Source organism: Hesperophylax consimilis, chromosome 22 (assembly GCF_061612785.1).
Source record: "Hesperophylax consimilis isolate HC1 chromosome 22, BYU_Hcon_1.0, whole genome shotgun sequence".
NCBI classification, from domain to species: Eukaryota; Metazoa; Arthropoda; class Insecta; order Trichoptera; family Limnephilidae; genus Hesperophylax; species Hesperophylax consimilis.
Window position 1 is genome coordinate 1,601,640 of NC_142857.1, and position 26,534 is coordinate 1,628,173.

At 36.7% G+C, this 26,534-nt stretch overlaps 1 protein-coding gene across 1 annotated transcript in view; it reads left to right on the forward strand.

The window, feature by feature from the left end:
* Kdm2 (Lysine demethylase 2) overlaps positions 1–26,534 on the forward strand; it is a 60,666-nt gene that overhangs the window by 18,211 nt on the left and 15,921 nt on the right. Inside the window, exons 2-11 of the mRNA XM_089645621.1 lie at positions 11,376–11,605; positions 12,735–12,846; positions 13,374–13,538; positions 16,063–16,198; positions 16,921–17,048; positions 18,409–18,558; positions 18,807–19,127; positions 19,523–19,682; positions 21,495–21,660; positions 26,291–26,414. Of these exons, the coding sequence (XP_089501747.1) occupies positions 11,376–11,605; positions 12,735–12,846; positions 13,374–13,538; positions 16,063–16,198; positions 16,921–17,048; positions 18,409–18,558; positions 18,807–19,127; positions 19,523–19,682; positions 21,495–21,660; positions 26,291–26,414 (1,692 nt within the window). The remainder of the gene's footprint in view (positions 1–11,375; positions 11,606–12,734; positions 12,847–13,373; positions 13,539–16,062; positions 16,199–16,920; positions 17,049–18,408; positions 18,559–18,806; positions 19,128–19,522; positions 19,683–21,494; positions 21,661–26,290; positions 26,415–26,534) is intronic.

Consider the following 26,534-nt stretch of genomic DNA (forward strand, 5'->3'; position numbering starts at 1 on the left):
GACCTTTTTTTGCAAAACTGAGTTATGAATGCCAATATGTTCATTAGCCTATTGCGCATTAATGAAGCTCAAAAAAACCATATTTTTCGGTTTTTAAGTGACATTTTAAGCATTTTTCGAGTGCCAATATCCACACACGGAATAATGTTTCAGTTCTTATTTGTTCAATCTCCTGGATATTGAACATTCAAACACTCAAAGTTATGAATATAATATTTTTAAAAAGTTCATAGATATTTGTTCAACATCCCGCCGAACGTTGAGGTCTTGAATGTTCAATCTCCACTGTCAACCAATCAGGTGCCGGCTAGTTAAAATTTGCGGCCATGTTGATTTTTAGTTGTTTTCTAACAACTAAATTGTTCCACTAATAATACGTTTAATTGCGAATATATACTGTTATTGAACTAAAAATGACTTCACCGACTCCAGAATCAATAAACCTTAGAACAGTAGCTCAAATAGGAAGGTAAGTCTTAAAATTATGTTATTTATAGGCTTTTTCACCATACTTTACATGTACTTCTTGAATTGGCTAGGCAAATATACAAGATGCTTCATTTATTATTTATTTATTCAATTAATTATTTACAAACTTAGGACTTTTGCCTAAAATGAGTATTAATAAATTATATTAGTGCATTAAAACTTATTTTTATTGAAGAAATACAACAAAAGAGCCAGGAAATGGAAATGTGCAAAAAGTCGACTGTCCTCATAGTCTGATTGAAAGACATCTACGACACATATTTAGTCCGTTATCACTGCTGAGATCGCTGATGAAAACGAAGTCCAAATATTTCAATATTGAATTCATTCATTTAAAAGTTTCTGATTTTTAGTTTTTTTTAGTTACATAAAAAACAATAAACGTATTATTATGTAGGAACTACAATAAAACCAACTAGGCAAACGACTAACAACAATAAATGTAATGTTAAATAGCGCACACCCATAACCCAAATCGCGGGATATTATAATTTTAGGATTTTAAGAGCTGAAAATCTTTAAAAAAATAATATTTTACTCACGATAATCAACATAAATAATAAGCTCACGGCAAATAAGACCTTCCGAAAGAAAAAAAAATCTTTCTAAAGTAAGTAAACTTTAAAAATTACATTTATCAAATGTAGGTAACGAAACAATAAAAATATAACAAATTTTCAACTGAAAATTGAACTTCAATAGTTTTACGCATCACTCGGGATTTTTTTTATGGAATACCGCACACAGTCTCAACTGCTCCCAACCTTATAAAGCCAGTGAGACTATGGAATCCTCAATTGGGGTATATTAGTATATTGTGAGGCTGAAGGTAGTGTGGAGGGGAAGGAGATGGAGAGGAGAAAGAGAGGAAGGAGGATGAAGGAGAAGAGAGATGGTATGTGAGTATCTATTCAGATCTGATCACCAAACACGGCTAAAGCCATTTCAATTCTTATGGTGGTCTTTACACCATATCTTCCTCTCTAGAACATTCCGCAAATAGACTATATGCTATTTTTAATTAATAATTTGTAAAATAACATAAATGAATCAAATAAAATTTACTTGCGCACGCCGGGATTTGAATCCGCGACCTCCGGATTTCTAGTCAAGAGTACCCCTAGACCACGGAGGCCGTAATACGTACGATGTAAGAATATTTCACATCACGCATGCACCGACAACCGATAGTAGTATATTAGCGGTAGGTACCTTAGTACTTGTGCATTGTTTTCAAACTTCCAAAATATTGGATGATTTATATAGAGCAGTTTTTGTGAAAAATCAACTCAAGGACTCTGTTTGTATATTTTAAAGTAATACTTTAAGTCAACTACTAACTAAGATAAAAGTAAAGTATTTGAAATCTGAAAATCACCCTGTATATACAATTTACCACTAATTGGCTAATTGAACAAAAAATACCTCAAACTTATGGGAGCCGAATTGTTCAATCTCCAGACGATGTGTTCAATATCCAAAATAATCATCCATCATTTTCAAGCCATGTTCAACGTCCACCTTTAAAGTCATAATATGGGCTTAATATAGCTTCAATCTTCGAAAAATGATCTTTAATAATTTCCTGTTACACATATGTATTAAACGATATGACCAAAATCGAGAATTTTTTAGAATTTGTCTGTAAAAACAAAAAAAAACGTCTCCTGTAAAATTTGCTAAATGGTCTATTGAACATACAAGAACTAAGGCAGCGATTTGTCTCTGTTCGCCATCTACCCGCTACCAAAACTAATTTCGAAGGCGATTAATATTCATATTTAATTAATTAAATAATAACGATTTTCTTCCAAGTTTGTTGGAGTTATTGCAGGAGATCGTTTTTTTTTGTGTTGTGAATTTGTCACCTGCGCACAAAATGTTTTCAAAACATTGAAGCATTGGGGCGTGGCTACCCACATTTGCTTATGCATGCACAATGTTTTTGCTATCCATGGCCGAATGAAAATTTTAATTGTTTAAAAAAAATGAAACATTTTGTGCACAGGAGACCAGGCTTTATACCTTATTCAGTACGGCAATCGTATCGGGACATGGCAATATTGACGGCCAACACCTTGCTCGGCAAGACTATTGACGTGCATGACAATAATTGTTCAGCAATACGCAATAATAAGAAAATTATTTTGCTCGTTTCCTTTAAAGGGGTCATTTTGCAATGATTTAGTGCGTTTAAAAAAAATAGTATTATTCGTCCATGTTTCTGTTTGGACTCATGGACGCTCCAACTCATTTGGACTCATTTGGACGCTCCAAAGACCTGTTTTAATGAGGGGTATACAACAGTGATGTACACAAGAGTTTTTAATCAGGGTAGGCAGTAGGAAACAGGGAATTAATTGATACAAGTTTACCGTCTTACAACGTACGTTGCAATATTTCGCTAAGACAGATTAGGTTGCATGCTCTACCCGATTTTGGTTAGGATTATCAAATAACTGCTTCACTTATTCACATTACAAGCCAAATTCTTTATGTATAAAAATTACATATTTTTTCTACCACACAATTGCGTGATAGAAATCTAACATAATGTTTAAAAAAATATATTTCGTTACTAAAATTGTACTAATTAATAGAGGTACTAACAGATGGCAGTGATTGCTACATTTGTGATTTGTACCGAATCTTTCCTAGAATGCGCATTGTACAGTCAATAATATGTCATTTTACATATTTCGTTCCTGTTTTTGACACGTTATAGTAGGTCGGTCGTAAAGGCGCGCCTCGCACTGCGATTCATAGCTGGAACTTCGCGCGTATTTTTCAAAGTTTAGATCTTCTTTCGTGTAGATTGATTTCTTGCAATAATTTTATAATATTAATAGTCGTACCCTACCACGTGTTGCTGTGGCTCAGTCTGGCTGTGTAGATAGTGAAACAATAGCGCGTGTTGATTTTACGTCCTACATAAAGCTCTGTTTTTCAAAACACACGTTTTTACCTGTCACAGATGACATCTATATAAAATAGGTAAATAAAAACACGCGTATTCGAATGCAACGTTTTGTCAAAATTTCAAAGAAATCATTGAAGTTCCGAGATTTAATATTTTGAACAAACGAACATTTTTATTTATATAGATTTTTATGTGAGTAATGTAGAGTAGGCTGTTTGTATATGGAATGCATGCCTTTGCATATAAGTCATCAGCCAGCGGTCTCCAAATATCTAAATACAATTGTTGTGAATTCAGTTCGGTGGTACAAATTTCTGTGAACACAATAAATTCAAGAATAATTAGAAAACTCGGCCTTGCCCCGACAGAACTGTGTCGGAGAATTTCTCGGAGACAAAGTCAGCAAGCTTTTCATAAATATTATAGCGATATTAATTTTGATAGATCAAATTAAAAATGAGTGTCTAATTAACCATCACACTGTTGTAGATGAACCATCACACTATCCTTTTTTATATATATTATTATTATATTTCAGGCGACTAATTATTTGTTATCCTTTGTGCTATGCATAAAACCCTGTCTTATAAACATTAGTTTATCATTAAAAATAATATTCTTTATTTAGTTATTTATTTAAACTCCCATTGGTATTTTACTTACATAGATATAAGAACAATTATTTATTTATTTTGAATTTCACGTCCAGCTGGGCTTTTACACGTTTATTTTTTTAAAAACACATACAAAATGCTCTACAACGAAGTTGGAAAAATAGTACATTAGGAATAGTTACGTCGAGATTTATCACAAAAATCACGTTTCTAAATATGTATTGAAATGGCTACCGCCTAAACTACCTGCTAAAATCCAATAAAACATAGCCAAAAGGCAGTTATACCAGAAATTGGAAAACAAAACCCGCTAATTTTTATTGACTCTCTATAGAGAGGAAAACTATTCTGAAATGTATATATTTTGAAATATACACGCGGTATGAAAGGGTTAAAGATTATTGCATACCTGCATATATATTGTATACTTGCTTTAGGAAGCAATGTAAGTGAAACTATCAAAATTATTTTATTAACTAATAATTGAAATGTGTATTTCATTTGTTCAAATTTTTGTCAGATTTCATAATTTTTCAAGTTTACTAACGGTGGTCATTCGGAAGGTATATTTCTGATCGTCTCTAAAATTGATAGTGTTTTTAAAAGGCAATGATGCTGAGGCAGATATTTTTTTTGTTAATACTTTCAGTATCAACCAATTATAGTATTCCGTGATTTTTCACGGGTCTGCGCTAGTAATACATAAATATGTCCGTTCGATTTGGATATTTTCTAGGGTTTTTCATTTCGGTTGGCTGTCCCAGATTATTTAGTGAGACGTGTTGGAAATTACAAATAATCATGTATTGTTTCATCTATCTATCTATATAAATAAACATGTAAATGTTCATTTGTTCAAAGTCTTAAATCTCCTCAAGTTCTTCACAGATTGCTTTGAGATTTTGACACAACGTTGCTAATACCTATATTATATAGATGTCACCTCACCTGTGACAGGTAAAAACATGCTTTATTTGAAAAACATCGCCATATCTTGTTTATCTATCTGCACAGACAGACTGAGCGACAGCAACGCGTGGTGGTATGACGGGGGTCAACTAGTGTTCAAATAAATACGAAAACCTATGAACCCTTTCCAATCTAAAATGATTCTGAATTCTTCTATGTATTTTATTATCTAATTACTAGAAGACAAAATGAGTTCATTTCAATTGGCAAGGGGTTTAGCACGTTTTCGTATTTCCCCAACAATTTGCAATTTATATTACAGTCTCTTAATTTGGGACAGTATTCTCAATATAGAGTACACATCAAATATTCGCGATCGACCTGATTCCTAGAATTGTAAGATTACTCTTACTGCGGCGTAAGCAGAGAGGATAGATAGTAGGCCACAGTGGAAAATCAATGGAAAGGATAATATGTCACCGCACCCTTTGGGTGATTTTTCACGAAAGCGGCGCTATACAAATTTTCCAATAATAATGGCTAGGTAATAAATAGGTAATGCTGGTTTCATTGTCGTAATGTTCCAAATTTATCTGCCTTTCGTAAAACATAAAAAAATAATACCTTCCCGCCATCTGCAGTTTGTGTTAGTAGAAAGCTGGGATAATACTTTAAAATTTTATGTTTTTTTGTGGTAAATGTATAAAATATCCTAATTTAGTTCACTCAATTTTGTCAATCTGCGAACCCAAATTCTGTAAAATATTTTGTTGGTACAAACATTATGAACAGCTGTTTACGATAAAAAAAATGAGTCTTCTAATATATATTTGTATCTGTGATTATCAAGGAGGTCGTAGACAACATAGAAATAGATAATATTCAATATTATTTTTTTATTATTTTATTTTTATTAGTGTCTATTTAATAAGGTTTGATGAGAGTTACATTACATAAAAATCTATAATATTTCATTCATATAGTTTGTTCTTAGTCCTCCTCACTAGGTAGTCATGTGCTGAGGCGGACTGGTAGATTTCTTTGATTATCTGTTATTTAGTTTCTATGATGTTTTTAATACATTTTCTAGTATGTCTGTATTAATTTCTTTCACCCATGTTTTGATTTTTTCCTTAAGCTTATTTATCTTTTTCAAACTTGGAGGAAGGATGTTGTAAAGTTTGGTTGCCAGATATATGTGGTTTCTTTGGCCAAAACTTGTCTTGAATTTTGGAACATCTCGTATATCCCTTTTTGAGGCTCTTGTATCATGTATCCGAGTTTCATTAGGAGATTTTCTGTTTTTAAAATGATGTATTAAAATATTCCTATCTATTTCCAATTTATAAGTACCACATATGGCAATGTGGTACATGTTCGGAATTTTATTTCAAAGTGTTGGTTCCTTTACGCAATATTCGCCCGTTTATAAAGTTTGCGATTTTTTTTATAAATCTAAAATATACGCGATGATCGGTAAAATATAGGTAGATTTATTGACTATATTTCCACCATAATTAGTTTACATATCTCCATGTTAAAATTGGGATGTATGATTTCCAAAGCGAATGCTCTGAAACCCCGGCCGCTGGACTCATATTTCAATTATTAACGCGATCGCTCGAGTGGATAAATATTATAATATAATTTTCTTCCATTGTTTTTACAGCTAATTGACGTGAAATTAAAATTTGCCATACAATATTTTACAGTGCTTAGCGACATAATTTTACGGCTTTTTCGAATGTTCTAATTAAAAAAATGTTAATAATCATTCTAACTAATGGTATTTTAACACAAGCGTTTTCCTTATTGATGGACTGTGAAAAATTTAATATGTAGGTTTTTAGTACTGTCATTCATAGGTACACACATACCTATAAGGATAACAGATTTTTAAATAAAAGTTTAACAGTATTATGTAAGTTTTAATGTGTTATTATTATTAAACTAACAAACTATTTACTAAAAAAAATTAAAAGTAGGTATTTGTTCTTTCCGTGCTCGAATTTCACGTTGGATTCAGTTTTCTCTCTCTGGTTTTCTAAATTGCGTTTATTTAAAAATGCAGTGTTTTTGTGACCTTTTTTAATAATTAGAACGAGTGTTCTAACTGTTTGCCCCTCAATTGCACAATAAAACAGCAAAACTCAAATCACATAATTTAATTTAAAATTAATCTTCAAAATATTTTGTTCGTTTTTACGTATTTTTTTAAATTCAAATCAATTCCGACCAGTTTATCTGTTCAGGCCTCAGCCACACTCGGTCAGACGGTCAGAGTATTTCCGTTTGCAATTAAAATATATCTGAACTTATCCGATGAGTAAAAACAGTTTTTGAAAGGTGATGTAATATGCTCTCATATTTTTTTATTATAAATAAAAATGTAAATGTTCGTTTGTTCAAAATCTTAAATTGCCGAAAGTTCTTCACATTTGATTTAAATTTTTTACACAATGTTGCATTCGAATACGCGTGTGTTTTTATATACCTATTTTCGTTAAAAAATGTCATTTATTCGCAATCATCATCGAAATATCTACATTTGTAAATTATTGTAATGTGTTTTTATATTTAGTAAAAAATATATAGATGTCACCTGTGACAGGTAGAAACATGTATTTTTTTTTTTAAACAGCGCATATTTTATTATAAGTCCAACAGCTGTTGGACTTATAATAAAATAACGCGCCATTGTTCCTCTATCTGCACATACATACTGAGCCACAGCAGTGCGTAGCGGGGTACAGCTAGTTACAAATAAATATTTTTTGTTAAATATTAAAATTTTGATTGCAAACATAAAAAATGACTCACTTTACGTTTTTTGAAAAAAAAATTATTAGACAAATGTATTACAAACGTTTTGTATAGACTTTTTTGTCGTTTCATATAAAAAAAATTCACGAAGTCTCATAATTTTTTTCTAATTGCGGTCGGGTACCTTTGGTTTCATAGAGCTGCACATTTTAATGGTTCCGAAGTCTTTAACTGCGTATAACCGAAACCGGTAAGCGACAGGGTTTAAATAAGTCATTTCAATTTTAAAGTTAGTTTTTTATTTCAAAATATTCTTAGTCCATGGCATTGCCAGGGCTTTAAGCAGAGTTTTTCGAAATCTAATGTAGATAGTGAACTTCCTCTTGTTTTGAAAGTCAAGTGTGCAAAATTTCATTAATCTCGGAATAAAACAGTAGATTTGTAAACAAATTAGATCCACGCCGCCCGCCACATACTCTCAGTATCGCCCTGGTGTAAGACCACCATTCAGAATTGAAACTTTGCTTGAAATGGCTTTGGCCGTGTTTGGTGACCAGATCTGAATAGCCAGGTACTTCCCCATCTTCCTCTTCCCCACCTACCTACCCCTCCCCACTATCTCCAGCCTCATTTTAATGAATTTACAATAATTGGCATTTTCGCATGTTGGTATTGTATTGATACTACACTTGGGGTTAAAAGAGACGTTATTACCCTTTAATCTATGCATATTATGTAGGCACTATTTATATAAACTTTTTTTTTAACTTTAATATTTTTGTATGTAAAAAAACCTAACTTTACCTTACCTTTCCTACCCTAACATAATCATGTTTTTAAAGCCAAACATGCACAATAAAATTAGTAGGAGTCGATAATATATTACGTAAAATGTAGTAAAGTTGCGGTTATCTCATATAACAATTGTGAAAAAGCAATTTGCGATTCATGAAAACTGACTGAAATCATAATTTTGCCACGCAAAGTAGTGAGCAAGTTTCGATTGTATCTGTTTATGGCTGGTGATTGGTGATTACAACCATAAACCCTCTAATATCTCGCCGTTACGATAAGGGATTAAAAACAGACAAGTTTTATTCTTTTATTGCTATAGACTTGTTTGTTTGATCCATACTGACATCAATATATCAAAACCTCCTAGATCACAAGGCTGGACACTCATTTAAAGCAATAATAATAATAATGGATGATTTGTATAGCGCCGTTTTTGTGCAAAATCACCTCAAAGCGCTGTATACATATATAATACATTTCTACAATGATCTATGTTATTATTAACTATGTATGGAGACAATATACAGTACCACACTACCTGGTAGGTCAACTACATAAGTATGCAAAGCAACCTCCTAACTTTTATGGGATTTTACAAAAATTTAGTTTTTATTTATTTTTTCAATTTAATCTTATTTATTAAAACATCCTATTTTTTTGAGGTTCCCACAAGTTAGGAGGCTGATTTGATGCAGTGTCCCGGCCTTGTAATCTAGGAGGTTTTGAATATATCCGCTTCTGCTCCACTATTTAAAAAAATAGGAGTGTTCATAATTTATAATATTTGATGCCGTTTCATTAAAATTGATCCTTCATTTGGGTTTCATTGCGAACCGATCCACGAATTACGGGAAAGGAACGAAGCAACTGCAATCGGCGTTTCGGTCCATTTTGCGGCTGCTTTGTTCCTTTCCCATAAGGTTTAGTTCGGCAGTTCGGCTCGCGTATCTACCGTAGCATAATAGGTAGGTACCTACTGCTAATGTTAAAAATATTCCGTAATAGTTTAGTCCGAAATCATAATAATATTTTTTAAATGCATCTTTTTGATTTTCACTTTTGTTTTCGTGAATGAATGAACGCAAATCTTGGATGTGGAAACTAACCCACTTTCCGACATCCGATCGTGCTGAAACTCAGCAGATAGACTCCTTATCGATAACAATGCATTGTGTTTTGTGGAAATCACGCATACACGCGCGGCCATATACGCAATTCTCTGAAATTGGATAACCTTACGGCAGTTTATATACGAAAGAAATGTCGGTCCTACCCAATCGAGATTTGGAGCAGTTTTTAGCGCGGTTGATTCCAGTCCCTGTGGAGGAAGGTTCAATTCTCTGTGAAACCAAAAAAAATAAGACATTTTAAAATTTCACAGCAGTTTAAGAGCCAGTTCTTGGGGAAAGGAAGCTTCAATCCTCAGTCAAAAAAAAAATACATCTAAGGGTGCGTATAAACGGAACAAAATTTCCGCGAACCAAGCGACGAATTATGGGAATGGAAACAAAGCAACTGCAAACCGTTTCGCGCCGTTTGCGGTTGCTTCGATCCTTTTCCATAATTCGCGGCTCGGCTCGCGGAAATTTTGTCATGTTTGTTTATACGTAACATACCATTACAGGTTGATTTTTTTCTTCCCCAATATAACAGAATTTTATGCCATTACCAGCTGAAATTCCCCGCGTTGCCGAGTTTTTCGAAATCAGATTCAGACAAATAAGTGTGCAAAATTTCACCAAGAAGTGAAAATTCTCAATTCTGCTTTAAGGGATGGGTGGCTTTTCTAAATCTCGTGCAAACAGTAACCTTCATCCTATTTCGAAGGTCAAGTGTGCAAAATTTCATCAATCTCGGATTAAAACCGTATATTTGATTAAAAAACTAACTATCATCTCATCCTTTTCCCCTTCTTCTATTCGGGCCTGAGACGACTCATTGCTTCGATAAGGCACCTCCAGGTGACCTTGTCCTGGGCTACTTCAGCGCTGTTCGTCCATTGCAGACCCAGCCTATCCTCACACAGCCAGTCTTCGAGAATCCCTAGTACATGTGAAGCATCCTAATCTTCGACCTTTCTATGAAGACTAACAAAGGTCTGATGCTGAGCACACCTCAGATCGCCGAGTAATCTTTCCAACATGAATACGATATTTCATTGATATTCTCGGTGTAACTGTAAGTGACCAGCTCAGGCATGGCGCCTCCATCGAAGCCACAGTCATGTTAGCCTAAGAAGCTGGGCTTACTATACAGGGCCCGCAGAAACTTTAAGCGCACTCAACTAATGACTACATAAATCGCTATTGCGCCTCACTGTTGAATTTGGCAGCCACCTCTTGTCTGGAACCCCAAAATACTTGAAAAATCTCTCCATTTTATAGATTATCCTATCTTAACAAACGGATTGCAATCTTTAGAGCACAGGCGTCAGGTGGGAATGCTGGCTTTGTTTTACCGGTATTTCAATGGGACATGCTCCGAGGAACTAGCGTTATTGATTGTTTAGGCACCGGTGCATGGTCGGGAAACATGCCAAGTTGGCATTTGTCTTATGAGAATGGGTGATTTCTTCCTCCTCGAGTTCCACAATAACTGTGTAATGATTTGCTAGCCTCTGTGTTGCCTCCTTCCTGCAACATGGATCTCTTCATGTTCCCTCCTTCCTCTTCTTAAAAGACCCTCCACACAGCATCCCCAAAGATTACATCGGGAATATAATTTCCCTCAGGGCCTCCTGTGTGGAGTTAAAGTAAAATTAAATTTAAAAAAAAATATAGATTTTGTTACCGTATGTATTGTGGGGTGGGATGATACAATGATCACTTCATCTCATACTACTTAGCTTTGCTTTCTTTAACATGGAATGCATTTTTTGTTTACAGCGTGAAAGAAAGCAGCGCACCCTGTACAGCGATGAGTGGGCGCTGGGCGACGACGAGGCGGCGGAGGGGGGCCGGGGGTTCTCGCTGGCGGATAAGCTGGAGAGCGCCAGGTTCGAGCACCCGGGGGCCGTGCGCGAGATGCACGGCGCTGACCTCACTGTGGAGTACCTGCAGAAGCACGGCTTCAGCACCCCCCTCATCTTCAGGGAGAAGATCGGACTGGGCATCAGGTAATAATTATGATCGTTGCTGGGATGCTGAGTCCTAATAACTGAAGATCCAGGGAAAGCAGGCATTAGCCATATATGATTGCTGATACTAACAACTACCGAAGAACCACTGTTATGGTTTCCATCCTTACCCACCAATCAACACTGGCCAGCTATAATATAGTACCGCTGCAGATCAAACGTCAGTTCTATTTTTAAGATCTTTGTTCGAGCATGCTTCATAGCACGAACGGAAACGTTTTTCACAGCATTATCTCTAAATGTAGAGATTAGGGATTCTAGTAAAATTAGCAGCAATACCAAGCGCCATATCCAAGGTGTTCATGCTTTCATTCTCCTAATATTCATTTGGGGCGATCAGCGCAGAAGTGACGTAAACCGCAAAAATACCTAAACGTAGTTAGCATTTGGAAGGTATTTAACAATATGTTTCGTATAGAAGTTATATGATAACTTGAACCACCTTTACACTTTAAAACTTCCAATGCATTTAAAAAACTATACATGGAAATGTTGGGCAGCGTTGTGAGGCGGGTTAACATAGAGGCTGAAGGAAGGGATTTATTGATGTGGGTCTTGAAGAGGCCTGGATTATATGAAGGCTCACGAGCCGACTTACACAAAACGAGTCGAAGAAACGATGCGTTTTCATGAAGCCAACATCAACTTTGAAAAGGCATTTCGCTTGTGTCCTTTGAGTTTCGCATACTTGCACCGGGGATCAATTTCTGCTAGCTCATTCGAGCAAGTTCCATTGAAATACCTGTAGAACAGACTCCATATACCTACATTGTGTCTGCAAATTAGATATGGTAAAAGGTCTGTTAAACAATGGATTGTCAATCAGGCAAAACTCCCTCCATTCACCCCTCTGCGCTGACCACCTCATTTGTGGAAAGTCTCTTGGAGTGAATTGCTCCCGTTTACAATTACAGCCCACTTTTCTATGCATTTCACCTTTAAAATTCTGTTTTCCTGATAAAATTTAGCCCATGAGGATGATCACTCCCGTCCGTGGAAAAACACTGTAATTCTCCAATCCCGTTTTCACATATCCAGACGCTGTTATGATTTTCCGCAATACTATAGATGATGATATACTTTGTTCGAATACATTTTTCTTTTGCAGAGTGCCGACGACTAACTTCACCATCAATGACGTGAGGATGTGTGTCGGGTCCCGCAGGATTCTCGACGTGATGGATGTCAACACGCAGAAAAATGTTGAGATGAACATGAAGGTATGAACACATGGATATCATTGTTAACCCATCTTCAAATGCACAGTTGAAAACCTAGTTTCGCTTTTCAGATTTTATGACAATGTAAGGATGTATTAAAAATACTAATTTCGGTTGCGACTCTTGTCTGTAACTCCGGATTCCAAATTGAACTGCTAAACTTTTGCTTTGAATTTAAGTGTCTTTATTTTATAAAGTATGTACCTACCTATAACATAATATTTTTAACAGAAAATTATTTTAATTGCCGTTTTCAAAATTGGAACCGATTCGTGGAGAATTCAGACTTTCTCCACTGATTTATCTAAATTTAGATGAGACACGAAGTGAAAAAATTGATTCTACTTTTTAAACTCCAGTTAGTTCAATTTGACCTCCAACGCTCTAATGCCGAATGACCGGAAACTACCTAATCCGGTCCCCGCGTACTACTACTCTCCAAGTGATCATCAGATATCAGTTAGCAATGGCATCTCTATGACTATTCAGGTCTGCGCTAATATATGTACAAAATTGTTTCTGTTTAGGAATGGCAGCGTTACTACGAAGACCCCAACAAGGAGCGCCTGCTGAATGTCATCTCGCTGGAGTTCTCGCACACCCGCTTGGACAACTACATCCAGAGCCCCACTATCGTACGCCAGGTGGACTGGGTGGACTCCGTGTGGCCCCGCCATCTTAAGGAATCACAGGTAACCTTAAACAAACAATTTCATTACATTGACAAGAGTCTTAAATAGGAAGAAAAAATTTATTTGGTGTAAATTCGTAAAAATACAACATATTTCCGCATAAAACAAATTTTCTCGGCCCTTTTAATTCGGATATTCGAAATAAGTTTGATCATCAATCTGACATTCTTGTGTAAATCGATTCAGATTTACAAAATAATAATTCTAATTACGACGATATAACCATGTAAAAATACATTTTTGGCCTTTTACCGCCATGGCTGTCTTCCAGATTCAGATTTACAAAATTTTATGATTTATTTTCGCAAAAATCGAATTTTTTTTGAATACACAAAAAAAAAATTTCATTAGACAAATATTAATTTAGAAATACGAATTAACGAATTTAGAATTAAAAAACCATTTTGTGCGAAGAAAATTTCTGGGGATATTTTTTTTGGCGAAAATTTAAAATTAAGGCAATAGTAATGCAAAATCATGTGTTTTTGGTTTGAAAATTTGGTCGCCTAGAAATGTTTCAGATGCTTCAAATAAATACAGTGAGTATAATACATCTTGGCCTTTGAAATAATCGAGTATTTTTTACATAAGTCTTTTTATAAGCCCAGAAAAAAATAATTTATAAGGCCTATGAAAACTGTTTAAAGTTCAAAATTTCCTACTTACGAACACATTTTCGGTTATGGTTTTATTGTATAATGTGGAAAAGTTATTTATAAAATGATTGGAAAACATTTAAATATGATGCCTGAACATCCACAAAATAAAATAAAAGGCACTTTTTGGCCCTGTTTTTTTCTTGCCTAAATCAAAAAAGCTGGATGGTGTTAAGCGGGAATTTAAGCCTTATCGCCATCTATGTAAGGAGTGTTATTGATGGCGGCTCGATTCAAAATATTACACGACGTAGTGCATCCATCGCCTTAAGCATTTTTTCGAATTATCGGGTTTCTACTGTTTATCTCATATTTCAAATGATTCTAGTTACAAAGATCGCACTCTTGCCTAGTATTGATAAATGATGCCTCTTAGTTGTTTTAGGTCAGTAATACTAACCATTATATAAATACTATCAACTTACACCAGTACAGTACAAGCAGGAAACTGGTGACATTTCTAGTCGATTTTTTGTTATATTCTTTTTATTACAGCTTTCATTTTCAAGTAGGTGAATTGAGTCGAAATTGGAATTTTTATGTCAACTTTGATAAAATCATTTAATAGGACGTATCAAAAAATACGATATATTTATGGGTAAACCGAAATTTCGCGGCTGATTTCGGTAGCGGCCGATCCTCTAAGTTCAGATATTTGAAGTAAATTTCGTAAAAACACGTCAAATTTCCGCATGAATAGAAATTTTGCGACCGATTTCTGTAGCGCTGGATCTTTTAACTCTAATATTCGAAGTAAATTTTTAAAAATACGATATTTTCTGCGTAAATTGAAATTTCGGAGCCGATTTCCGTCGCGCCGGATCTTTGTATTTTAGATTTTTGAAATAAACTCATAAAAATGCGATATATTTACGCGTAAATCGAAATTTCGTGGCTGATTTCCGTCGCGGCCGACCCTTTAAATTCAGATATTTATAATAAATTCGTAAAAATACGATATATTTCCGCGTAAATCGAATTTTCTCGGCGGATTTTCTTTGCGGCCGGCCTTTTAAATTCAGATCTTAGTATATTACGTAAAAATATGTCGTATTTCCGCGTAAATTGAAATTTAGCGTTCGAATTCAATCGCAGTCGACCCTTTGAAATCAGATATTTTAAGTAAATTTCGTAAACATACGTCATATTTCCGCGTAAAACGAATTTTCTCGGCCCTTCAAACTCGGATATTCGGAATAAATTGAAAAAATACGAAATCCAGTGTAAATCGATTCCGATTTACAAAATAATAATACTAATTAGGGAGATGTATAATCACGTAAAAATACACTTTTCGGCATTTTACCGTTATGGCTGTCTTTTAGATTCAGATTTACGAAATTTTTTGATCTGTTTTCGCAAAAATCGAAGTTTTTCGAACTACACAAACACATTTTCGTGTGCAGACAAAAATAAATTTCGAATTACGAATTAACGAATTTCGAATTAAAAAACCATTTTGTATGAAAAAAAAATTCTGTGGATATTTTTTTGGCGAAAATTTCGAATTACGCATTTTTCGAATTATCGGGGTTCGAATTAGCGGGGTTCTACTGTACATCTATTTTAAAATGTCTTTTAAAACTTAAGACTGAGGATTGTACTTTCCTTCCCGGGGACTGGAGTCAATCGCGCTAACAATCTCGGCAAATGCCCATCATTTATTTCATATATTAACTACAGCAGTTATCCGATTTCAGAGAAATGCGTATATGTGCGCTTGTTTTCGTGATTGCCACCAAGAGTTGACGGAATGCATTTTCATCTTTTTTCGGTTCTATGTGTGATCTAGATTAACCAGTTCCCGCTTGCACTATGAGTTTTCAGACACCGTGTAAAACCTATTTTGAAAATGTATTTTTGTTTAGGTGGAGTCCACAAACCTTATCGAGGATATGATGTACCCTAAAGTGCAAAAGTACTGCCTCATGTCGGTGAAGGGATGCTACACAGACTTCCACGTAGACTTTGGAGGGACTTCCGTATGGTATCACATCCTCAAAGGTACGTACATCGTATGTACGTACATCGTACGTATTCTTTGATTTTATGGATATCCCTATCACATACTCATATTTTGAAATATTCTTTACTTTTGCGAATATATTGATAGTAGAGGCACAAGTAGGTAGGTACATAAGACTTATTAAGAAACTATTTTGGATACAATGATTAATGGCTATAAGGATCAAATTTAATCGGTCCCCTCGTGCTCGTTATAACCAAGTTGGACTGTATTAAATACTTAAATAAAAATTATTCCAATGAGATTGACCAATGTTCTACTTTTTGTATCTAAGTAAAAAAAAAAATTGAAAAAAACTTCTCTTTTTATAGTTATTTTCATGTCCACATTTTACTCACATTATTATAATTTTTTTTAAACTAAAAATATTTATTTTACATAACTTGATTGCAATACAGAAGTAAATTTAAAGAAAATATATTACGCTTAAACATAGGGTTCCAAAGTTATATTAGATTTAGTAAACCACTGCAGATTTAAAAAATTTGGTACAAAATTAATTCCGAGGTGAGGGCCAATTTTTAAGCTCAACAATTTGGATTCCAATGGGTTAAGTTAATTTATTTTTTAGATAGTAAATCAGCTGTGCTTTATCAAATATCTGTGAATTTTTATCTTTTTTCTATCCCTACTCCCACTGCGGTCAAAATATAATTTTTTTATTTATTGATTTTAAAATGTTTTTTGTATCGTCTTTTAGGAGCCAAAGTGTTTTGGCTGATCCCCCCAACGGAGCGCAATCTTCAACTGTACGAGAAGTGGGTCCTCTCCGGAAAGCAGTCTGACGTTTTCTTCGGAGACACGGTGGAAAAATGCATCCGAGTTAACGTAAGTTTTAATCTATGGATGGAATACTCTTTGCTTTATTCATATTCCTTATTACATTGGTCTCATCCATATACTTGTATTACACTGACTCTTGAGATAACCTGTTTCAAATACAGTACTTTCTCACTAATCCGCCACCCCATAAGCTAGGCATGTGATTATCATTATAATTAGTGAAAGTCTGTTGCTAGATGAAATTTTGCATATGTGACCTTCAGAACAAGAGGAAAGCCACTGTCAATATTTGATATTAACAGCTTAATGCTTTTGAAGGAGTCACGCTCGCGCGCTAATAGCGTTCCAATTTCTGCTACCGAGTGACGCTCGCCGGTTTCGACTCGCAGCATTCTATTTTTAGCTAACCCGAGTAAGGCTCATCAAAATTAGCGATATATTTTACGGTGACCGAATAAATCATCACAATGATAATTCATAGCATCTTTAAAAAGTTATATAAAGTCATGGAAAGTGATGAAACAAAAACTTTATTAACTGGGATAAGTAGGTTAGGTTAAAAAAAAAAATTCATCGTTTGTAATGACTTTATATTACTTTTTAAAACTCTGTTGAATTGTCACTGTGTTGAATTATAATGGAACCGTATTTTGATGAATCGTGTTTTTGAGCTGCTTATTTCATCTTTACTTTATTGTTTTCACATTTTCGTGTATGTATGAATGCATCGCTTTACCTGATTAAACTTTTTATAAAAAACCCTAGTATTAAGTGGTTAAAAACTCACCCCATGTAACGTTGGGGAATTCAGCTAGTAGTGCATATTTATATACAAACTATGTTAAACATTAAGACAGGTATTTTATAAAAACAGTTTTTATTGTGAAATTGGCACTTCTAATGGTTTAAAGTTAAGATGTTATATTTACAATTACGTTAAGGCTCCATTTTGTAAACATATTCAAACAACAAATGTGGTAGAACTAATCAAAACGTCATAAAACATGAATAATTAACCCCGGTGGCTGGTAAAATGATCAGCGGGAGTTAGCTAAACAGAGCGGTATAGTAACTGAGTGTGTAAAAGTAAGATAACCCAATCCGTCAGTGTAATCGTGTAGTCTAAGCTTGCTGCTAACTCCTGAATTTGATATACGACATACTGGCAAAATATAGAGCTTGATTTTGTGCTTTCGACTAGTAAAAATAACAGTGTATTTGTGGGATAATCGAACGGCGGATTACTGAGAGAGTACTTTATTTGATTTATTAGATCTTGCCACGCCTTTCGGTGGCATTCTCGACTTTTTCAAATAGGCAAATGCTCCCAATTAAACTCTTTCTTGTCCCGCTAACTTAATATTAAATGTGAGACAGGTACTGACTTCTAAATATTTTATTTTAGCTGTATGCCGGCAACACTTTCTTCATCCCAACCGGCTGGATTCACGCAGTGTACACTCCGAGCGACTCACTGGTCTTTGGCGGAAACTTCCTGCATCAGTTTGGCATCGAGAAGCAGCTGAAAATCGCCCAGGTGGAGGACAGCACCAAGGTTTGCAAATATGTTGCTAAAACGGATTTATTCACAGTAATTTTAACTTGTATGTTAATTTTGCCTTTGGATATTTCCTCTACTAGGTTAATAAGACAAACATAAAAATGTCACTTCATCATGTGTGGTATTGTCTACGTGTTGGCTTTAACAAAAATATATTTTTATTTTTGTATCAAAGTTTCTTGTCGGTCCCTACGGGTCAATATTAATTATTGACATATTTTAATATCGTTTATATTCCTTAGGTGCCGCAGAAATTCCGCTACCCCTTTTTCACGGAGATGTTGTGGTATGTGCTGGAGCGCTACGTCAGCATCCTGCTGGGGCGCACCCACCTGCTGGCCGTGGGGCAGGACGGCCACCCCGAAGAAGTCGACGATGCCGTCTCGCCCCTGTTGGGCGCTCCCCCGTCGCGACCCCACAGCGCCCCGGCCACCGAGGACGGGGGCAAGGAGACAGTGACTGCAGATGTGGTCAAGGAGGATAAGGATGATAAGAAGAACGGGGAATTGAAGCCGCCGGCCAAGCATGTGCATCTGACTCAGCAGGAGCTGCACGGATTGAAGGTTAGTCTATGTATTTACTGTCCGAAGCCGGCAGGACTATGGCATCCCCAATGGTAGGAGGTGAGGTGAGGCTTTAGGATATGGGGAGGAGAAGGAGATGGAGAAAGTAAGGTTGGGAAGTACCATGTCCCATTCTGAATGGTGGACTTTCATCAGGGCTATATTGTGAGTATCTACCATACCTTCATTAGTATTGTCACAATCACTTAAGACGATTTGAATGTCATTGGATCAATGAAATGAACAAGTTTAGCGGAGACATGCGGCGACAGAATGTTAGATCACTTTTATAAGTATATCACTTTTCAAAAGTATGTTGCATTACATTACCACTGTCCTGAGTTGTCATGGAAGCAGTTTTTTTTGATTCGTCTGTGTTTTGTTTTTTTTTCCAGGCCATAGTGATGTACCTGCACCAGCTGCCCGCCAACAGGAAGAGTGTCCCGGAGCTGCTGGGGGATCCCATCGCCCTCATCCGGGACGTGCGCACCCTGGTGGAGAAGCATCGCCATGACTCCCGGGAACTGGCAGTCACAGGCACACCCGTACTGCAATGTGAGTACTTTACCATTAACTTACTAACCACCATGCCGTTTCTCCGAAGCTGTCGGCAGAGAGGATACACTGCCACACAACTCTCTCTCGGTGCTCACTCCTTGTTTCATACACACTCATACATCTTCTCATACATACTCTTACGTTATTTTGACTCTTGATATGACCCGGTTCAAGTATGTGATTCTTTTGTTACCAACTGAATTTGTTCTCTAGAATTGGACTGCTTTCGAGAACAAAGACTTTTTTGCAGATCCTATGTGGCTATGGCATCTTCATTTGGGGTATGTTGTGAAGCTGAAGGGAGTGGGGAGAGGTCGGATAAACGGAAGAGAAAGGTGGGGAACATATCTAAATTTAAATGTTAAGGGTAAACGTTACACACGTTATACTCTATCAGTCTTACTTAAAAAGGTTCCCAAATCTGCAGATGCAGCCCTGGTATAGCTATACCATGGGAATGGCCGAATACTGCTCTGGTTAAAATATTGGCACCAGTTTGTTCCAGCCTTCGAAAATACGGTCATTTTTGAATTTGGCGTTTAATTGCTAACTTCATGTTTCTTCAGATGACATTTGCGATGTCATTGACCCGGTCCGCTTTGAATTGCTTCAAAATTTGGCCAATTTGATTACGGGTTCCGTGTTTGCTTTGGTAAATCAATATTTTGATTTAAAATATTCCTCTGATAGTTTTGCCAATGGGTATTACTGCTTTTTTACATTTTCATTGCGTGACCGATCGATACTTGTCAAATGAACCAAATGTTTAACATAGTCCGTGATCTTCGTCTTAACACCGTGGTAATACGTCCCTAATCCTGGCAGTCGGTCAGTTTAAATAACTGCCAGCCACTGATACTGCGGTATTACGGCCGGTATATGCAGTAAGATTACGAGTAACGTTTTCTACTAGCCTGTTCTTATCCCTCCATATCATTTATCATGAGTAAGATGGTTTGGGTTCATGGATTGCGCTAATTTAATTATTTTAGGAAAAAAACAAGTTATGCCTTAAAATGAATTGTTTTTCGCTCCTGTAAACTGCGGTAAATTCTTTCAAGAAAGGCATATAAATACAACATTGGATTGAATCGCCGATACAATATTGTATTCGTGGTAATTAAGTAACCATTTACAAATCTTACGATTTCAGAGGAAATTTTGGATTTGATTTATTAACCCCTCAGGCCTCTGGCATATTCTGTCAGAATTTGTGTGTACTTCCGCTTTGCAATGAAATCCTAATGAATATAATTTTTTCGAATGTATTTGCAAACTAAAAACTGTTTTTGCAAGGTTATGAAATACGACTATATGAGAAAAAAACATGATTTTCGAAGTTTTAAAATTTTTAATGCAAACTGAAAAACGTTTTAAAATTATCTCACCTTACATTTTTCGTCTAAAAAACTAAAATTACTGATAATGAAAAAAAAAACACCCACATTTTATTAGGCAAATATATTATAAACATTACTGTCGTCCCCTTTTTCGTCATTTCGTATAAAAACAATCAGTAAAATGTTTCATAAATTTTTCTCAAATTGCGGTCGGAACCTTTGGTTTCATAGGGGCGTATATTTTAATTCTTCTTTGATTAATTTCTAGATTTGAATATAAATCATGGTGTCTTCTCTTTCTAACACCGTTTAGATCATATTTCTCACCATGACAGCAAGGGAGACAACGATTCCTATGAGCTGTTCCCAAAAGCGAACAAATTGGCCTGATTGCGAGGTCCACTATACTGTTCACAGAACTACTAGTTATAATTTTATGTAAGTATAATTTGCATTACAATAATTTCAGGTCCAGAAGATGTGCTCAATGAGCGCAAGCGCGCCTCCTTGAGCAAGGGACCCGGGGGTCCGCGGGGTCCCAGGGGCTCCTACAAGAAGCACAACGCAGCGGGGCCCAACAACCCCAACATGGAGAGGACCGAGAAGTCAGGGCCTCCGAGGCGCAGGAGGACTAGGTCAGTATTATATTACTTTATCTTTATTTAAATGCTGAAAATTTGTTAAAAAGTTGAAACGGGCCGAGAATCGGTATTTGGGGACCGTTCAAATGTCAGAAATTCAAAATGGTGCTGATAATTATTTTAATGGTCATGAAATGTAATGATAGAGTGGTAAGCTCCTTGACTCTGGTCCCAGAGGTAGTATTAGGCTAGTAACGCTTATTTGAGTGTGGCCTTTATGAATCTGTCACCTTGATAGCTGATAGCCGCGTGATCACGGCAGCTCTGTAAGTGGGAGAGGTGGTTGCATTATTTTCTAATATTGCCTGGCTAGCAGATCACGATATATCATCATCGCCACGCCCACACTTAAAACACATCATCTGTCAGGTGTGACAGGTCTGATCATGGCAGCGATCTGACCCCCTCTCCTTCCATTGCATCATTTTGAATATCGCCTGGCTAGCAGATCACGGCATATCATCATCGCCATGCCCACACTTATAATCATCACTTTCAGGTGTGACAGATTTGTATGGGATTGTATGGCGAGCGATATGATGTTATAAAAAAAGCTTTCATGCGTACAGTCATGTGTAGTTGTTATAATTAATTGTGTCAATGTTACAGTTACTGATTCTTTTGCAGAATATCTGAAAATAATAGTGAAAATATACAAGACCCTCCCAAGAAATTACTTGTGATTTTACACAGGCTGTGAATGTTTTTCATTTAATTACCTGGGATTATTGTACAACAACTTAAGCTCAACAAATATTTTAAAATAAATGATTTGTATTTTATTTCAGGTGAATTTTTTATTTTAGCTAAAATTTTATAAAAGTTAATATGTTGAAATCTGGCACACTTTTTCTCAGGTTTTATTTATTTTTCCAAATAAATTAAAAAAAAAAAAAAAACAACCGAGAAACTTTTTTTTTACAGAACCAAAAAATACTACACATTTCAAATATATATGTTATCCAAAATAATAATTTGCTAAAATAAACATGGTGTTCGGAAATTCATAGTTGGAAACTGGTGAATAAAACTACATCACATAGTGAAAAAAAAAAAAAATATCTGAGCATTTTGATTTTTTTTAAACTTTTTACAGTTTTTTGGAGCTGGAACCGCTTTCACAAAATTCAGGGCGTCACAATTTAGGGCGGCTATCTTAGAAGGCCTTCCCTCCGAACTTCCATAATTTAAACTTCTCGACAAAATGTTTATTTTTACATAAATTGTAGTAAGCATTACAATGGATTTTATCAATTTAATTTTTCTTATATTAAAAAATAATTTTGTATTAAATAAAAACAAAAAGTAATGTCATTTTTATTACATCAATAAATTCAGCACAAGTTTGCACAACAATTAATTCAGTTGCTGTGATCAGTTTCAGTCAAAATAACTTGGGATGGGATGGGTTAAACAGACATTATTATTCCCCTAGCGACAACACAATAGTTCTAGTATCTTCTGTCTTTTTCGTTTTCAAACAAGACGTGTGAGAAGAAAGGGGACGAACATCGGTAAGAGCTCTCGCTGGGAGTTTAGCTCTCGCTCTAGTTTAACATCGATTTTTAGAACAAATTTTAGTAGATTCACTTCCGAATTTGAAAAACACGGACAGGAAAAATGGCATCGGTAACTTTATTTTTCTGATATATATTTTTTTAAATTGCACTAAAAGTGCATTCTTCTCTGACATACTAACTCTTCAAAATGTACATATAGAAAATACAGCAAAAATTTATAATATCAAGTTTCCTTAAAATGTGATTTAAAATCATCTCCTTTCAGAAATAGCACTAATTTATTTCTGAACACTGTTTGAATATCAGCAAATGTGAAAAGATTTCACTTGAACAATGGTGCTTTTTTAAAGTTACAATCTTAAAAAGCTTAACACGTTGATAAATCGGCCCTAACTCCGAAATCGGGACCGTTATCAGATCGGCTAGCGTCGACTCACCCAGTGCTTAGGGAAATCGGGACCGTTATCAGGTCGGCTAGCGTCGACTCACCCAGTGCGTAGGGAAATCGGGACCGTTATCAGGTCAGCTAGTGTCGACTCACCCAGTGCGTAGGGAAATCGGGACCGTTATCAGGTCGGCTAGCGTCGACTCACCCAGTGCGTAGGGAAATCGGGACCGTTATCAGGTCGGCTAGCGTCGACTCACCCAGTGCGTAGGGAAATCGGGACCGTTATCAGGTCAGCTAGTGTCGACTCACCCAGTGCGTAGGGAAATCGGGACCGTTATCAGGTCGGCTAGCGTCGACTCACCCAGTGCGTAGGGAAATCGGGACCGTTATCAGGTCGGCTAGCGTCGACTCACCCAGTGCGTAGGGAAATCGGGACCGTTATCAGGTCGGCTAGCGTCGACACACCCAGTGCGTAGGGAAATCGGGACCGTTATCAGGTCGGCTAGCGTCGACACACCCAGTGCGTAGGGAAATCGGGACCGTTATCAGGTCAGCTAGTGTCGACTCACCCAGTGCGTAGGGAAATCGGGACCGTTATCAGGTCGGCTAGCGTCGACTCACCCAGTGCGTAGGGAAATCGGGACCGTTATCAGGTCGGCTAGCGTCGACTCACCCAGTGCGTAGAGAAATCGGGACCGTTATCAGGTCGGCTAGCGTCGACACACCCAGTGCGTAGGGAAATCGAGACCGTTATCAGGTCGGCTAGCGTCGACTCACCCAGTGCGTAGGGAAATCGGGACCGTTATCAGGTCGGCTAGCGTCGACTCACCCAGTGCGTAGGGAAATCGGGACCGTTATCAGGTCGGCTAGCGTCGACTCACCCAGTGCGTAGGGAAATCGGGACCGTTATCAGGTCGGCTAGCGTCGACTCACCCAGTGCGTAGAGAAATCGGGACCGTTATCAGGTCGGCTAGCGTCGACTCACCCAGTGCGTAGGGAAATCGGGACCGTTATCAGGTCAGCTAGTGTCGACTCACCCAGTGCGTAGGGAAATCGGGACCGTTATCAGGTCGGCTAGCGTCGACTCACCCAGTGCGTAGGGAAATCGGGACCGTTATCAGGTCGGCTAGCGTCGACTCACCCAGTGCGTAGGGAAATCGGGACCGTTATCAGGTCGGCTAGCGTCGACTCACCCAGTGCGTAGGGAAATCGTGTTGATTTTGACATCAGTTTGCTTGCGAGCAATTCATCGATCCAAATCTTCCTTTTCCATTTTTATTTTGTTTGGAAAGTGTTAGCGCTATCTTGAACAACATGATGATCAGTTTCACACTTTGGCAGTGCGAGTGTGTAGAGAAGACGCCGATTTTACCCCCACCACCACTCTCCCAAATAGCCTCCCGTTGCAGGGAGGTGAGTAAGGCCTTTTACAAATACCGTCAGTTCTAATTTTGCAAATGTCTAACAATGTCAGGCTGACAAACATTACACTAAACCAAATTGAGGTCCATTAACAATTTTGATTGGTTTTCATGTTTTATTTTTGGGGTATTATGCCGTGTTATGCGATGGACACTGTAACGCTGCATGTAGTGCAACACGGCATGACACCTCAAAAATAAATCACCATAATACTTTTAGCCATTAAAATCTCCAATTATACTTATGTTAGTTGTTTCACAGAATTTGAACAATTCATCAAATTTCAAAATTCATTTTCGGGTTCTGTAAAAGTCCTATTCAAGTTCTGTTATTATATCATTATAAGCCAGGTACTTGACAGAACTGAAATAATAACAGAACTTAAATAACATTGAAATTTGAAAAATTGTTAAAATTCTCTGAAACCCGTCCTTAATTTTTCTTAAAATTCTTTCTATGTTCTAGTTTGTTATTGGAACCATAAAATATTTTTAAAAAACCCTGTGTAATTTATTATATTAAGGCTGGCCGCATACATACGTTTTCCGTATTCGATTTCCGAATTCGTTTTCCGTATTCGGACATCCGAATGCACGGAATCAGTAGAAAATACATTAACTGCCACACACGTTTGTTTTAGTTCCGAACGGAACAAATACCCTACGCACGTTCCGAATGCGAGCCGGCGCGTTTGGAGAAACCGAATGGAACAAACCTAATGACGTCATGTGGAACGCAGCTCTTGCATACACTTTGTTTGTGCCGACGCAAACGTTCGGAAATTTCGGTTCAGTAATTCAGTGTTGCCAACGGATCTTGACCTAATATCGCCGTTTCTCATACATAAGGTAGCGTAAAGTTGCCGAATTTGCTGTTAGGTGGGACATGTTTAAAATTGATGTTTTTACGTGAAAATAAAACTAGAGTATCAAAAAAATAAAATTTGTCCCCTGAAAATAAAAAAAATTCATGGGGGGGGGGTGGCTAGAGAATTTCGGGACATGTTTAAAATTGATGTTTTTGAAGTAGCTTAATTGGCGACCAGTCGCCTTTTAGATTTTTTCGGCGCCGATTCTCGCTCTGAGTAGCCTAAATGGCGATATATCGCCCTTGTTGGCAACACTGGTACTGACGTTTATACATTCCGAATGAAGAAAAACGAACGTTTGCGCTAGTCTCACGGAATTCCGAATACGGAAAACGAATTCGGAAATCGAATACGGAAAACGTATGTATGCGGCCAGCCTTATCTGTTAAAAATACCTTTCGTCTAATGTGAATATTTCCACGGCAGATGCAAGAAGTGCGAGGCATGCCAGCGAACAGACTGCGGAGAATGCGTCTTCTGCCAGGACATGGTCAAGTTCGGGGGTCCCGGCCGCGCCAAGCAGACTTGCAACATGAGGCAGTGCCTGCAGGTTTGTTATCATTTTTATTTTTACATATTTGTTAAGAATCACTGACAAGAGATGCCGATTGCATCTTGGAGGGCTTTAGAAGGAAATAAGATAAACTGGTTGAATTCCGCTGCACGCCTA